This window comes from Bicyclus anynana, chromosome 18 (assembly GCF_947172395.1).
Source record: "Bicyclus anynana chromosome 18, ilBicAnyn1.1, whole genome shotgun sequence".
NCBI lineage: Eukaryota > Metazoa > Arthropoda > Insecta > Lepidoptera > Nymphalidae > Bicyclus > Bicyclus anynana.
In genome coordinates, this window is record NC_069100.1 from 13492746 (window position 1) to 13509608 (window position 16863).

The following is a 16863-nucleotide window of genomic DNA, read 5'->3' on the forward strand; positions in this document are numbered from 1 at the left end:
ATCCGCTTTCGCTTCTGCGTGTGACCGGTACCTTTCACCAGCATTCCTATTAGCCATGGTCAGCGCGCAGAATTATATCAGCTCATATAACCCAACCTCGACATGCACTGACATTAATCTATATAAAAACGCGCTGAAAGTATGAGCTTTTATAGATCTATATTAAGTACTAGCGGACTCCCGCAATCCAACCCGTACAGTAGTATCGCTGTAAAAATGGAGTAACTTATCCCGTTTTCCCAACGTTTCCCTTCACTGCTCTGCTTCTATTGATTGTAGCGTGATGAAAATTATACTATAACCTGCCCAGGAGTATGAAGAATTATTGTACCAAGTTTCGTTAAAATCCGTCGAGTAGTTTTTGTTTCTATAACTAACATCAGACAGATAAAAAATTTACTGATTGCATTTTTGGCATCAGTATCGATCACTAATCACCCCCTGACAGTTATTTTGGAAATATATTTCATGCATAGAATTGACCTCTCTCTAAATCTTTATTTATTATAAGTATAGACTAGCGGACGCCCGCGACTTCGTCCGCCCTTAGACCTCTTTAATCCAGCCCTTACAGTATCGCTGTAAAAATGGAGTAACTTATCCCGTTTTCGTAGAAGGGCCTGTAGCGATGTGGCATGTCGAGTCTCTTTCTACAAACGCTAACACTTCGAAAACTAACAAAATGTACAGATACGATCAAAACTTGATCACGTGACCGGTCGATAGCAAATTTCATTCCTATACATTTTTTAATTTCCGAAGCGTTTGCTATTCACACGGTCTTGAATTTGATTCCCAGCCTGGATCATATGTCAATCGTAATAAAATGTCGATAAAGCGGTTAAAATTCCATTAAATATGAACATTCTATTAAATACTAATAAACTAAACAGGCAGGTTCAAATAAAAATACCAGCATAATGAAAATAGCTTAGTTTAAGGCATATAATAAAATAATAAGGCATGCCTTGACCAGACCTTGTATTTAAGTCTAGACTAAATATTATATCTGGGTTATGTCATATGATATTAGTGTTATGTTATAATTAATGATAATTAAAGTGCATTTTAATCAATGTTATGCCACAAAATATATTATAGTTTATCATGATAATATTCTAACAATCTAGGCGGTGCAATGCACCGGGGCCCTCAAGCTCAGGGGGGCCTCGAATCCTTACCAAAAAATCGAAATCTTTTTTTTATTCTTTACAAGTTGGCCCTTGACACAATCTCATCTGATGGTAAGTGATGATGCAATCTGAGATGGAAGCGAACTAACTTGTTAGGAGGAGGGTGAAAATTCACACCCCTTTCGGTTTCTACACGACATCGTACCGGAACGCGAAATCGCTTGGTGGTACGTTTTTGTCGGTAGGGTGGTAATTAGCCACAGCCGAAATCTGGACCAATTAAGAAAACCTCAATCGGCCAAGCCGGGGATCGAACCCAGGACCACCGTCCTGTAAATCCACTGCGCATACCACTGCGCCACGGAGGCCGTCAAAATCGAACTGAACTTAAAAAATTTCGAAAACGAAATAAAGCTGAAGAGAAAAAAATCTATGAATATTATTTAAATGGGTACATACCACGATAAAAAGACAAGATTTTTAATGTCTGAAAAAAATCTAACCAGTTTAGAGAGTAGTGGGGTCCATTTTTATTATTTGCACCAGGACCCGAGGTTACCTAGCTATGCCCCTGGCCGTGTAGTGGGTTTTCAAAATCTCATCTCAGGCTGGTGATGGTGTAACCTCTAATGAACCAGGAAAATGTCAAAGAGTTATCGTAAAAATAATTAGAGCATTCAGTGTCGATGGATTATTATACATAACATCAGATAAGCAAAGGTTATTCGGTGAAATTTCGGATCCGATTACAGATAACACAGATTCGTGTTACAATGATAGAGTGATGCTGGATTGAATGTTCTCGAGAATGTCTGGGTATGGTCAATACATATAAAATTGAACTGTCTGTCTGTGGTTTAAAAATTTACTCCGTTTTTCCAAGTGTTAATAGTAATTTACACGATTATAAAATGATAGTGACATGTTTTTAATAATGATGTGTTCATGATGATAATGATGATGAAAACATATTTTTCACAAGTTTTTTTTGTCTGTCTGTCTGTTTGCCCGAGTTGACCTCTGGAACGACTAAATTTAAATGGGACCTTAAATGTGGTCACTATATTAAGAGGACGTTGAGCAACATATAGGCTACTTTTCATCCTAAAATCTATCCATGGTACCCGCGGGATTATGAAAAACTGAATTTCACGCTTAATTAGTAGCGGGCGTCCTATCTATACTAATATTATAAAGCTGAAGAGTTTGTTTGTTTGATTGAACGCGCTAATCTCAGGAACTAATGGTCCGATTTGAAAAATTCTTTCAGTGTTAGATAGCCCATTTATCGAGGAAGGCTATACTATACAGGGTGATTCGGTCTTTAGTGCGGATATTTTTTTTCGTGGTTCTGTATCATTAATAGAATATAAATCTACAAACAGTTCGATACATTTTATGTAATTTTTTTTTTTAATTTATGTCTCTAAAATAACAAAATAATGTACATATTATTACTAAACAAGATATATTCAGCTTAAAAGTGATCTGGTGACGTCCTTTAGGTATCAAACGAAAATAAAATAAACGCACAATAGGATGACCCTAAAATTCTGTTCAAAAGTAAATAACTTTAGCTAACGATAATTTTGTTATTTTTGAGTTAAAAAAAAAAAGAAAAAATACGTGATCATTAAATTTTGTTTATGTACAAAATATAAAAATATCCGCACTAAAAAAATTTTCTTCCTGTATATAATATTCCTACCGGAACGGGAATCACGCGGGTGAAACCTCGCGGCGTCTACTAGTAGTCTATACATATAAAATAAAGCCACATCTGTTTGTTTGTTTGACATTAACTTGGAAACTACTGAATGGATTTTCATTAAATTTTTACCAATAGATAGAATGATTTATGAGGAAAATTTTAATGACAAATTTATCAAGATTTAGTGTAAATTGATTCAAATATGACAATTATTGTTGGAAGTGTCGGAAAATGTCAAGCTCAAGCTTTCATCGAAAATAACAAGAACATCCAATATTTTTATAGAACTAGAAAAATGTCGGCAATGGTATGTCATAATCATCATCATTAACCATATTCGGCTAACTGTTCGTGCTCAACAGTTTGCCGAATATGAGACTCGTAGTCTCATCTCTGAATGAGAAGGGTTACGCTAATAGTCCACCACGCTGGCTTCACACACGTAGAGAATTTAGAAAATTCGTTGTTTGAGACACGATATTATTTTATGGTATACACGAGTACGAACTACTTAAAAGATACTACTCTATAGTATCTTAAAAGATTATCTCTATAGTATCTTTTAAGAATATTATTATACATCGTCATCATCATTATCAACTCATATTCGGCTCACTGCTGAGCTCGAGTCTCCTCTCTGAATGAGAGGGGTTAGGCTAATAGTCCACCAAACTGGCTTAATGCGGATTGGCAGACTTTACACACGCAGAGAATTAAGAAAATTCACTGGTATGCAGGTTTCCTCAAGATGTTTTTCCTTCACCGATATTTCCAACACGTGATATTTAATTTCTTAAAATGCACACAATTGAAAAGTTGGAGGTGCATGCCCTGGACCGGATTCGAACCCACACCTTCCGAAATCGGAGGCAGAGTTCATATCCACTATATCAATGGGCTATCACGGCTCTTACTATTATACACTATACACATGTTATTTGCATAAAATTGTTCAATGAAAGCATATATCGATTTTCTCGTAAACGAAGTCGCGGGTGTCCGCTAGTTAGTATAATTTAGCGAGCGACTGCCATCTCACTTGGTGGTAAATGACGCTGCAGTTTTAGCTGGTAGCGCCTTAATTAGAAAGGGGCGATGACGAGGCTGCATCAAACTGTTTGTGGTTTTCTTAAAAACAGCTGATCAAATATGAAATGAAATTTATTTGATAATATTTATATCACATTGACTGATTCTATAAAAATCTGAATAAAATATCTTCTTCTACTTTGTCGCTGCGCTCTTGACAGAGCGGTCGTGGTCTTTAGGACGTGTTGGATTGGAGGTAGATGACGCCTCACGAGCATTCGCCATTTCTCCCTGGTGAATAAAAAATCAGGGTCGTGATATCCCAGTGGAATTGACCTCTGCCTGTAAATCGGAGGCCTTGTGTACAATATCACCTGATGGTAAGTGATGATACAATCTAAGATGGAAGCGGGCTAACTTGTTAGGAGTAGGATGAAAATCCACACGTTGTCAACCCATATTCAGCTTGCTGCTGAGCTCGAGTCTCCTCTCAGAATGCGAGGGGTTAGGCCAATAGTCCACCACGCTGTCCCAATGCGGATTGGCAGACTTCACACACGCAGAGAATCAAGAAAATTCTCTGGTATGCAGGTTTCCTCACGATGTTTTCCTTCACCATTTGAGACACGTGATATCTAATTTCTTAAAATGCACACAACTGAAAAGTTGGAGGTGCATGCCCCGGGCCGGATTCGAACCCACAACCTCCGAAATCGGAAGCAGGTCACATCCACTGGGCAATCACGGCTCCACTTTCGGTTTTTACACGACATCGTATACCGGAACGCTAAATCGCTTGGCGGTACGTCTTTGTTGATACGGTAGTAACTAGCCACAGCCGAGGTCAAATAAATAAGTTAATATAATTTTAATATTTGTAAATAAATTAGCTATAACTAAAGCAGTGAGGGTTTCACCGCAGTCTGTAAAAGGCTTGGGTGGCTTGTGAACAGGTTTCATAGGTAACCGGATGTCGACCGTGTCATAATTATTGTGACAGACAGACACTTGTTGCTGTGACTCACTCATAACTGTATGTGAGTGAATGAGTGAATGTCCTCGACTGGGTCTAGCGAGCACTCCATGCCAACATAAAGGCGCTGCTTAGGTACTTTACTCAAATTTAGCGAATAGGCCAGCAGGTCGTCTCCTTTTGGACTTTTTTTTTATTTTTTTATTCTTTACAAGTTAGCCTTTGACTACAATCTCACCTGATGGTAAGTGATGATGTAGTCTTAGATGGAAGCGGGCTAACTTGTTAGGAGGAGGATAAAAATCCACACCCTTTTCGGTTTCTACACGGCATCGTACCGGAACGCTAAATGGCTTGGCGGTACGTCTTTGCCATACTGCTCTAATGCGGATTGGTGGGCTTAGGATGATAATTATTATCTGGTCACTATCAAGTGTAAATGATAGTGACTAGGCCTAACTGTGCTCTGCACGAGTGTGTAACCCCTCTAATTAAGAATCCTAAATAAGAATTTCTATGGCTCAGTATTTTACTGCCTGACGCAGGACTCAAACCCAGGACCATTAATTCGAAGCCACATAGACTAACCACTGGACCACCGGGGCAGTTATCAGTAACAACGCTTATCCATCAGTAATTATGTTTGAACATAACCTACCACGCATTCAATTTACTACATTATGTCATCATTAACAACCTATATTTGGTTCACTATTGAGCACGAGTCTCCTCTCAGAATGAGAGGGGTTACAATAGTCGACCCTGCTGGACAATGCGGATTAGAAGATTTACACACGTTGAGAATTGAGAAAATTCTCAGGTAAGCAGGTTTCCTCACGATGTTTTTCCTACACCGGTTGAGATACGCGTTGACGTTGAGAACTTATAATGGACTTAACTGAAAAGATAAATGTGCATGTCCCGGAGCGGATTCGAACCTACGCCCTTAGAAACCAAGGCAGAGTTCATATCCACTGGGCTATCGCGGCTCTAACTATAATAGATAGTAAACACATTTCCTAATACTGACCGATTATATTATAAGACCTTTAAAATACCGGTCAGCTTTTGCAAAACCAAATACCTACTTAAATATTGTCTATTATAAATCTGAACTAGCTATCTCGTCGTCTATTTTAGTATCTGTAGTAATAGTTATAATAACTCTCGAGAGTTTGTTTGTTTGTTTAATAAAACGCGTTAATCTCAATTACCAAGCGTTTTTGAACATTTTTTTTTGAGTAAGGTTTTTTTGAAACCATTTATTTATTTGTTTATTATTTTTGTGACGAATGAGACCTAGTGAGTTTTTCTTTAACTGACTTGGAAACTTTTTTTGTCTTTCCACGCTAATTACAAAAACGACTAAACGGATTATCATTCGGTTTTCTTTAACCACACATAGAATTTCTTTTATTAAGAGCGTAAGAAGAATAGAAAAAATTAGATCTTTAAATTGAATATAATGTTTTTACGTAAAAATTAAACCAACTTCAAAGACGTATTTCAGCTATATTGATTTTAACACATAATTACTAAACCGATTTTCTAAAAATTGAAATGAGACCAATCTGGAAATATACTCTTTCAAACAAAAAATGAATTTTCAAAATTAGTTAATAAATGACGAAGTTATGAGGTAACAAAAATTAAAAAAAAACATACACGTCAAATTGACGTGAAAACATCCTCCATCCTCCTTTTCTTTTCCTTTTTTTGAAGTCATTCAATTCAATTCATTAATCATGGAGGAAGAATCATGAGATGTAATTTCTTAGCGCGTGCGAAGTCGCGTGCGTCAGCCAGTGAGTATACTACTTGTAAATAATCTTTGTTCAACTGAACAAAACTGTCATTATAATCGACATTGACCCAAAAAGTTGGCGTTTCGTATGAGAAATTATGTGAAGCAAAGGTTAAAATATACCTACACAGTTATAAAGATTTAAATCGTTGATGTTTGAACAGATAAGTGCCCCTGTTGATACAATGGTTAGTTATAGTCTGACACTGTAGTTTGTAAAGTATCGGGTTCGAATCTTTAAATCATTGATTCCCACAGTGGTGGTGGGGGTCCAGGGGTCTACCGGGACTATGGGACACTCTACAGGGGTCTATGTTGGCGGTACCGAAATAGGGAGCTATTATTATTTTTATATTTATAGCTACAATTTTCTAAATAATTACTTAATATTATTATGAGAATATTGGTTCCATATGTTGTGAGTAGATAGATGTTAAAAAAGTAAAGTAGGATGGCATTATTTCTTCTCTTTTTTTCTTTTATCTTATTTATATTCACTCACAGCACAATAAGTTACCTTGTTAATAATTCAGCAATCAATTTTCACTTTCTTGTTTTCAAAAAGTGTTTATTTCATTTATGCAATTTTCCATAAGATGTAATTTTCACATAATTCGTCGAGTTTAGGGAAATGTACTCGTAACTGCAGTGTTTATCAGAAAACAAGTTTCACAATTCTTTTTTTTAATAATAGTAATTAATTATTTTTTAATAATAACTAAAATTTAATAATTAGGAGTACACGCGAGATATTCGTTTTTATTACTGCAAAAAAAATTATCGTTGGCCAGTCAAGCTAATATAAAAAATAACAGAGAAATATATTATAATGTCCGTACCTATGGAACAAAATCAAGTACATAAGACTTAAACGGCTTAACCTTATGCAAGATTTCCTACATCATAAGTCATTAGATAGATTAAACGTTTGCTATTATACTTCACCCGCGTGGAAATATAAAAGCGAAATATCCTAATAGGTGTTTATTATAATATCAGATCTATACTAATATTATGAAGCTGTAGAGTTTGTTTGTTTGGTTGAACGCGCTAATCTCAGGAACTACTGATCCGATTTAAAAAAATCTTTCAGTCTTAGATAGTCCATTTATCGAGGAGGGCTATAGGCTTTATTTATCCCCGTATTCCTGCGGGAACGGGAACCACGCGGGTGAAACCGCGGGGCGTCTACTAGTATTATAATAAGGGCTTGGATGAAAACTCTCACGCGGCTCGTTACTTTCGATACTTGCAACAATTATCATCATTTTTCAAATAATTTATACAAAGCGTTGATGAATTATATAGGTACCTACTTATAACCCCCTCCCCCCCTCAGTTGAGTCATTCTATCTAGCTATTGCCGAAATACCAACGCGTTTGCTAGCGCTTGTCTGTTCACCTTAAATCGACCACGACTAGACGTTGTTCGTGGTCGAACTGAACACTAGTTCTGAATGGAGACTCGTGTTCAACAGTGAGCCGAATATGGGTTGTCATTGATGATACGTATAATGCCTGCCGTAGTTTAAAAGCTGGTGCACGCCACTGTGCAGGCGAGTTAGTTAGGGTTGTCAACCGTACTATTATAATATATACTATTGTACTGTAATTCGGTCCTGTGTATACTGTTGAAGAAATAATATAATAGAGTTTGGCTACTGAAAGTAGAGACTGAATTCGCCTGCCAAATTTAAAAAAATATTTAAACAAATTAAAAAAAAATGCGGTCATAATTTTTTTAAGTTAATTTTTTGATTGTGAATACATTACTATCTATACTATAAGCACTAAACTCAATTATTCATTCCAATATTTGCACTAAAATTTTGAGAATTTACTCCGATTTTTATTAATTTGGCGGGCGATTTCAGTCTCTAGTTTCATTGGCCAAACTACGCAAAAAAACTACATTTTCATCAATGTAATCTAACAAATAAATGTTTTATTTTAAAACGTTATGAACATTAGTTTTCGACAGACGAATAGCGGTCTAGCGAATCCAAACTTACCTATCTTATCGAGTTCTGAACTTTAAACGAAGAAATTACAAAAAAGTTAGCTTTTGGTTTTCAATAATTTAAAAATTAAATTCGACACGTTATTTATGACAAAAAAATGCAAATAAGTATAGTTCTTATAAATATAATCATTAATGTATATTTTTTTCGTAGTATAGTTTCGTATATAGCCTCTAGCCTTTTGCCTCTTGGCCGCTTTAGAAGTGCAGGTAGTTCTATTTATCTAGGCAGGGAGAACAACACGAACAGAAAACGGGGAGTGTCGATCGATCGTCAAGGAATTCCTTAACCCTACATCCTGTAGTCACAAGTCCAGAAGTCTGTTCGGAGTTTCTCTCGACCACGCGATGGACCCGCGAACGGTGAATCCATGGAGTGCTAAAATATCCGTCTCGCGTACTATATTTTCTATGAGAGTACTATATTTTTTATAGCTAAATCTGAAAAATAAATAATAATAATAAATAAATAATAATAATAATAATAAATATTTTTCTTCAGAAATGTTGACAACCCTAGTTACAGTATGACTCCGGTCATCTAGTAGCCCGTAATCATAATACGTACCGAGCCGCCAAGGCCGCAGGACCGCGCCCGCACATTCTCTCCGCAAGGCTCCATAGAAAGCGAGCCTTTTACTGCCCCACATACATTCATTATCGCTATTAGTTGTTTGTTACGTATTCTTTCTTTGTCTGCTGTTATCTGTGGCTGCACTTTGTAGATGCAATACTTTACCTACCCTGAGGATTCGTTGCGAATCTGTTTTGGAGAAGGAATTTTCTGTTTTTAACACCCGACGCAAATAGAGGGGTGTTATAAGTTCATCTTATGTGCGAGTGTTCTTAGACATGTTTGATGAAAATCGGTTGAGCCGTTTAAAAGATCGAGTGGGGTCTTAAATGAAAGTGCACTGAAATAATTTCATGACGTTCGGTGGTTGTTCAATATTTTCAATTTTATGTTATGTATAATTATAATGTCACTTCTGTTATGCCTATGTTAGTTTCCAACTCTTATGTTCAAGCAATGTGTTAAAAATATTTACTAAGTCGAGGTGTCAGGTGAAAATTCATCATTTTCATTCGTCTTTTCATGAATTTCTGATAAAGATACTTGGAGGCCATTGGATTAGCTTCGATCATACAGGAAGTAAAAATAAAATGAATTGTAATTACTTCAACTATAGTATATTATAATAATGTATTGTTTTATTTTAAAAGAGCAACTGTTGACTTTCTTGTTAGCTTCTCAGCAGAACCTGCCTTCCGAACCGATGGTAGAGTCCTTACAAGTAGTCAAACTTAACCTTTGACTACTGAAGAAAAGTGCGTTGCGAAAGTGTAATTTGAAATAAATGAATTATTTTGATTTCGTTAAAAACCTTGTACACGCTTGGCAATGATCAGATAAAACACTTAATTATGTATGGTTTCTTTTTATAAATCGTGATTAAATTTTTATACACCTGCACTGAGGTCCCAATGCTTTGTTTTTTCATTGGGAAGGGCTTCGGCCGTTGCTAGTGAGTGAGCGATTTAACGTTCCGGTACGATGTAGTATAGATACCGAAAGGGGCGTGGATCTTCATCCTACTCCTAAGAAGTAAACCCTCTCCTCTCTCTACCTCTCTATTGAAAACCACAGCAACTACACCAGAAATGTTTCAAAAATGTAGCAAAATACTAGGTTATGTCACACATTGCCAGAGATTGTATAATATTTTTTAGATTGACTTGACTTGGGAATCGAACTCGGGACAGTATACAGACGCATGTAGAATGTAAATACATTCACGTACTAAAGCGACAGCCAGCATGACCAATACGCCTTGACACGAACCGGAAACTATACAACCTTAATTTATTTACCTGCGCGAAACCTTTGAGTTACTCGCTGTAGAGAAGAGTCTACAATGCCTGATATATTTTGTATGTGACCCGCATGGCATCATCATCATTATATTGAATAGTGCTGGTGGTGTTTTGCGAAAGTTGATTATGGATGAATGTCTACTCCGATTGGCAATTCCCACTTGGATTCGTTGAGTTTTCGCGAAGAATATCACAATAAACGGAGGCTTTATTTTTCTTGTGCGATAGAGCTTTTTATAATTTACATCGGCCACGCTCCTTCTCCTCCAATGCAAGTGGGCAGGCTTAAGTGTTATATAATGTTTGACGATAGCTATCAGATGTTAATGATCGCTAACAGAAACAACGGCAATTGAAAATGTGGCTACCCGCTTATGCGGAGCATATGGGCTTTATGTTCTGTGGTGGCTACAGTACGTCCTTGCGTAACAAAAGTTTATTTTAAATGACTACCTGACACGATACGATACTATACTTTGTTCTATCAGAACAGCAGGAGGTAATTTTTATAATTTAAAAAAAAAACATATTTAAATGGCGATTCGCATACAAAATTACCAATTTATATTTTTACAACAATATTTTTTTCCAAGTTGACTATTTTTAGGCAGTCAAACAATTTTCTGTAGGTATAACCGGCACTGATTTATTATGTGAAACAAACGGTCACATACTATTCCGAAAGGAAACTTTATGTAGAGCTTCTCACCGTCGAGGCGGGGCTTACTTGTTGGTTCAAATCGCACGGATACCAAATTAATTTACTCAGTTTTTTGTCGGTATCGCTGCATGCTAATTAGATATGCCGTTTAAATTATTTAACATTGTGCAGTATGGTTTGCAGATTTTTGCTACACGTAACTTTAATTTTAAGTTTAGGACTAATTATTCCCAATACTTTACAATAAGTTAATGTCTGTCTGTGTCATATAAGGAAAATTATTATAATAAATTAATTAAAAAGTTTTAAAGTCCATTTCCACTGCATAAGTTATTCTAATATTATAAATGTGAATAAGATTTTGTTTGTTTGTTTGAAAACCATAACCATGTGTATAACCCATGTTTAAAGCAAATAAATAAATTATTATTGTTATTAAAAGAGAAAAACTGCCAAAAAAGTAAAAACAGATGTTTTTTGATCTGTAATAATAGGCCCAAAAAGTAGTTCCTGTAAATGCTATTTTACCCGTGGTATTTTTTCAAAAAAATATTTATTTAATCTACGATTTTAATATGTCTATGTATACATATATCTGAAAAAAATATCCGAGTTGAGAATCGAATACAGGACCTCCAACATTTACAAGACAACATTTATCAACTGCGTTGTTGTTGACTGTCAAATATATGTAAAATATATGTAAAATATTCTCTGAAGTGAATGGCACAATTCAAACGATTGCAAAATTAAGATCATAATAACATGATACGATACTTAAGTATATATCAGAAACACGCTATGGAGGCCGTTTTGAATATACTTATTTATAAGAAAAGAGAAATGCTTTTGGTTCAAAATCTGATTTTTTGAAAATGGTTTTATTTTTAAGCTTTTTAATCATTCTCTTTAGTAATAGTTGATACGTATAATGTGAATTTATAATTAAAAATATAGAAATGCCAACATTCAAAGAGGCAACACAATCAATAATAATAATATTTTTAACATAAAAATGGAGCCGACTTTAAAAACGTATTTCAGTTATTTTGATTTTAAAACAAAATTACTGAGCAGATTTTCATGAAAATGAAATGGCACCAATCTGGAAGTGTACTCTTTCAAACAAAAAAAAGAATTTTCAAATTTGGTTAACAAATGACAAAGTTATGAGGTAACCTACAACACCACAAACTTTACCTCTTTATTAGTGTAGAAAAATTTTATAAATAAATAAATGATGATCAAATGTCATTGAAATCTATACTAATATTATAAAGCTGAAGAATTTGTTTGTTTGCTTGAACGCGTTAATCTCAGGAACTACTCGTCCGATTTTAAAAATTCTTTCAGTGTTAGATAACCTACTTATCGAGGATGGCTATAGGCTATATATTATCCCCGTATTCCTACGCGAACGAGAACCACGCGGGTGAAACCGCGCGGTGTCAGCTAGTAGAAATATAGTCATCATAACGGCCTGCTTGCAGCTGTCCCTAATATTGCTATCAATAACATTGCGTGTAATATAATGAAATAGTCCATGTCTGTACTTTTGATTTAATAAACTGATACTAAACTTTCATCGATGCAGTGACAAGTATTTTACGAGTGATTGTTGTACTATCGATTCCAATTCCAACTGGTTACAGACCAGCAGATCAGCAGGCTAATTCACTATCTTTATATTTGATTTGACGTATGCTAGTTGACATATACGAAATTGAGATTCTATTCAACAAATATCATCTGGTGCCTACTGGTGAATATCATACAGTAGGTAGATGACATTTGTCAATTGATTTGATGTTTATTTTAATTGGTTGATAATAAAGACCAAAATAGTGAATAGGCCAGCAGCAGGCAGGCAAATACTAGCCAACGCCCCGCAGTTTCACCCGTGTAGTTGTAAACAATGAAACATTTTTAAAATCGGTTCAGTAGATCCAGAGATTATGCCCTCAACATCACAAAGTCACAAACAAACTTTACCTCTTTATAATTTTCATTCACCCATATTGTTCCAGATGAGACCCCATCAAAACGCCATCGTCCACGGGACATGTCGCTGGCCGAGCCCCCGCCCACCATGGAGATAGCTCAGATCCTCATATCGTTGCTGCACGCGTGGGGCCTCGACCCCGACCTGGACAGAGTCTGCGAGTCCAAGCTCGGTCTCCTACGACCTATGGTAAGGACCTATGCTTACGATGGTATGAGAGATGAAAGACATGCAATAAAAAGTCTACAATAGACTACCTTCTTAATTTTTTAAAAATGTCTCAAATTGATGTAGGATGGATCTCTCGGTGTCGAGAAAACTGCACAGAAGATGTTAATCAAACAGATTTTTAGTGTAAAAGCTACACTGTAATGTACTCGTAATAACATGTTTTATTGAAAATCCTTGTTTCAAAATGCGCACCTTCAAATCATACGAGTACACGTCAGGAAACACAAATGAAAGAAGGGCATTAATAGCTTATTTTGTTAATCTTATATTAGAAATGTCGAAAGAAATATCGTGCGGATCGACAGCCATGATGCCATACTATACGAGTATAAAGAACTGCCTCTTTGGCTTAGTGGTTATTTTGTCATGATTACAATAATAATGATGACGTATCCCGAAACGCTCAAGCCTGTAGTATTTCGATGTCTTTACAAAAGCCAACAGTGGACATCCGTCGACTGAATAATGATAATGATGATGATCTGGAAACACCCAGAGTTAACAGTACTCGCTGATGTGTTGCAGGTACCAGTGTGCTTCGGCGTGGTCTCTCGTCACGGCCACATGGCGGTGCAGCTGCCTACCAGGCTCGGTGGCTGGGCTGAGGCGTGCGCGGCGGCGCCCGATGACCCCCTGCTTATGACCTCCGACCTGCCTGCTGAACTGCTTAGACAGGAAAAGTTGACCAGGTAATTTGGGAGAACCTATTAGACAGGAAAATGTTACCAGCTAGTTTGGGAGGGTTTACCTCCCAAACTAGCTGGTCCCTATTAGACAGAAAATTATTTCCAGGTAATTTGGGAGAGTTTATTAACTAATGGAGAGGAAAAATTACCAGGTGAATTGGGAGAGTTTATACCTTTTAGACACAAAAAGTTGACCGAGGAAGTTGGGAGAGTTTATACCTATTAGACAGGAAAAAAATACCAGGTAATTTAGGAGAATTTATACAGGAAATATTGATCGGGTACATTGGAAGAGTTTACACCTATTAGCCAGATAAAATTTTTTAGGTAAATGGGGAGAGCTTATACCTAATAGACATGAAAAATTGACCAGGAAAATTTGGTGAGTTTATATCTATGTGACAAGAAAAATTTACCTGGTAACCTTTTCTGCGTAAGATAAGTGACTAATCGGGTCGTTTTATCATGGATTTTTAAAATATGGATGTGGTTTTCATTTCAGACTGTTCACGTCCAAGTTGCACTGGGAGCTCAGCACCACGCTCACCACCAACCACCTGCTGTCCATCGTGGCGCTCGCCAACACGCTCATGTCCATGAGCAACGCGAGCTTCGTGCCCGAGCAGGAGGTCGCTAGGAGACTGCACAGGTCTGTTGTCTGCGGAGACTGCTCACGTCCGAGCTGCACTGGGAGCTCAGCACCATGCCCACCACCAACCACCTGCAACTGTCTGTCATCAGTACTATATCAGCTCACCTTCATACCTTCATGAGGCTATCAAGACATATATTTTTATGGCATTGGCAATTTGAAGATATGGTCTCATTTCAACGAACGAGACAGCGATATTTTACACTTTGCTACTATAATTTCTGTATCCTCTGTATCTTAGCTTACCATCACTGAACTCAGCTCAATGCTGGCTCATATCTATACTAATATTATAAAACTTGTTTGTTTATTTGATTGAACGCGCTATCTATCTCAGGAACTACTGTTCTGATTTGAAAAAAATTTTTCAATGTTAGATAGCCCATTTATCGAGGAATGCTATAGGCTATATATTATCCCCATATTCCTACGAAAACGGGAACCACGCGGGATGAAACCGCGCGGCGTCAACTAGTAGGATGATAAACTGCATGTTACAGACCAACAACACGCACTTCCTCGTGGGCCGGTGACGAGGAGCGCGAGGAGCAGCTGGCGGCGCAGCAGGCGCACATCAAGCAGGGCTGGTCACTGCTGGCCACTTTACACTGCGTCCTGTTGCCGGACAAAGTGGTCGCCGCAGGTACCACATTATCATTCATCACCATCAACAACCCATATTTAGCTCACTGTTAGAGTCTCCTCTCAGAATAGGCTACTTGCCTCTTTTGTAAACAATGTTTAAACAGAATTATGGAAGTATTATAAGCTATATTTTATTTTGTCCCGTAAATAATAACCAGTAAAAAATTTAATATAAATGAAAAAATATCTACGTAAAATTTTTCCCGCCGAAACACAACACATTAGCAAGTGACGTCAGTCAGAAAACAGTGTCTTTGGCATTTGCAGTGCTGTGATATAAACAAACCAATGCCTTGTAGCGAATGACGTATCAGTTTATGATTGGCGTTTGCGGTGACGTGATAAAAATAAAATTTTGTTTTATAAAAAAATTACAATTAGGTGATTATTTTCACAAATAAAAATGTGATCAGAGTTTCTAGGCATCTAAACTGCCTAAATGCAAAAAATCTTCTTAATTTTATATAGCAGGCGAGTAGCCTATGAGAGGGGTAAGGCCAATAGTCCACCACGCTGGCCCAATGCGGATTGGCAGACTTCACACACGCAGAGAAATAAGAAAATTCTCAGGTATACAGGTTTCCTCACGATGTTTTTCCTTCACCGTTTGAAACACGTGATATTTAATTTCTTTACTCATTTAACTCAAAAGTGTATGCCATACGAAAAATAAAGTTCCTAATAAATAGCGAAGATATCCATATAATAATTATGCTGAGTGGAGACCCTTTAGAATCGCATCATGCTAGTTGTACCCTATTTCAATTAATGTTTTTTTTTTCTTTTTTTTTTCTGTGATATTTATTCTGAATATACTTTTCTTTCTTTCTTTCTATATTTTTAAAAAAGAAATTTTTATTTTTGAGATTTCTCTAATCCGTCGAGATTCGAGTGAACTCCGAAAACTCTAGAATCTCTATCTATGGATGGAAATCTATGGACAACAGGTCGATTACGAAACACCTCTATAGTTTTATCGATGCCTCATCACAAAAGCGCTGTGTTTCGTGGTAGTTTCAAGTTTGCCGCCACTAAGTGTTGGAATGACTTACCTCCACCAATGCGAGATATACGTACTATTGGGTTATTTAAGACTAAATATAAAGCTCTTTTATTATTGGATCAGCAAACAAATAACCCCTAGTACTAATTCCTTTTCTCCTTACTACAACACTATGGTGGCGGCAGATCGTTCATTTTACAGGTTGACTCGTATTAATTATTGTTTGATTTTCCTTGTTAATTTTAGTTTCCCATAAATGTTAATTTTGTTATTTTATTACTCTGTTCGTTCTTGTTTCATTATTTTATTTTACTTTGTATTCATGTATAAGTTTTAAGTTAAGACACGTCACGTAGACACGTCCGTGAACTCACAAGGTTTCACCTGAAAACCAGCGCCACAGCTCACTGTGGCATCGTGCTGAGGTGGATACCTGTT

General features: G+C 36.6%; 1 protein-coding gene across 3 annotated transcripts in view; it reads left to right on the forward strand.

The window, feature by feature from the left end:
* Positions 1-16863, forward strand: part of LOC112045964 (WD repeat-containing protein 7) — a 160915-nt gene that overhangs the window by 130981 nt on the left and 13071 nt on the right. For all 3 annotated transcript variants that reach the window (XM_024082386.2, XM_024082389.2, XM_024082388.2), the window contains 4 exons: positions 13234-13397; positions 13965-14128; positions 14628-14774; positions 15278-15420. In XM_024082386.2, the coding sequence (XP_023938154.2) occupies positions 13234-13397; positions 13965-14128; positions 14628-14774; positions 15278-15420 (618 nt within the window). The remainder of the gene's footprint in view (positions 1-13233; positions 13398-13964; positions 14129-14627; positions 14775-15277; positions 15421-16863) is intronic.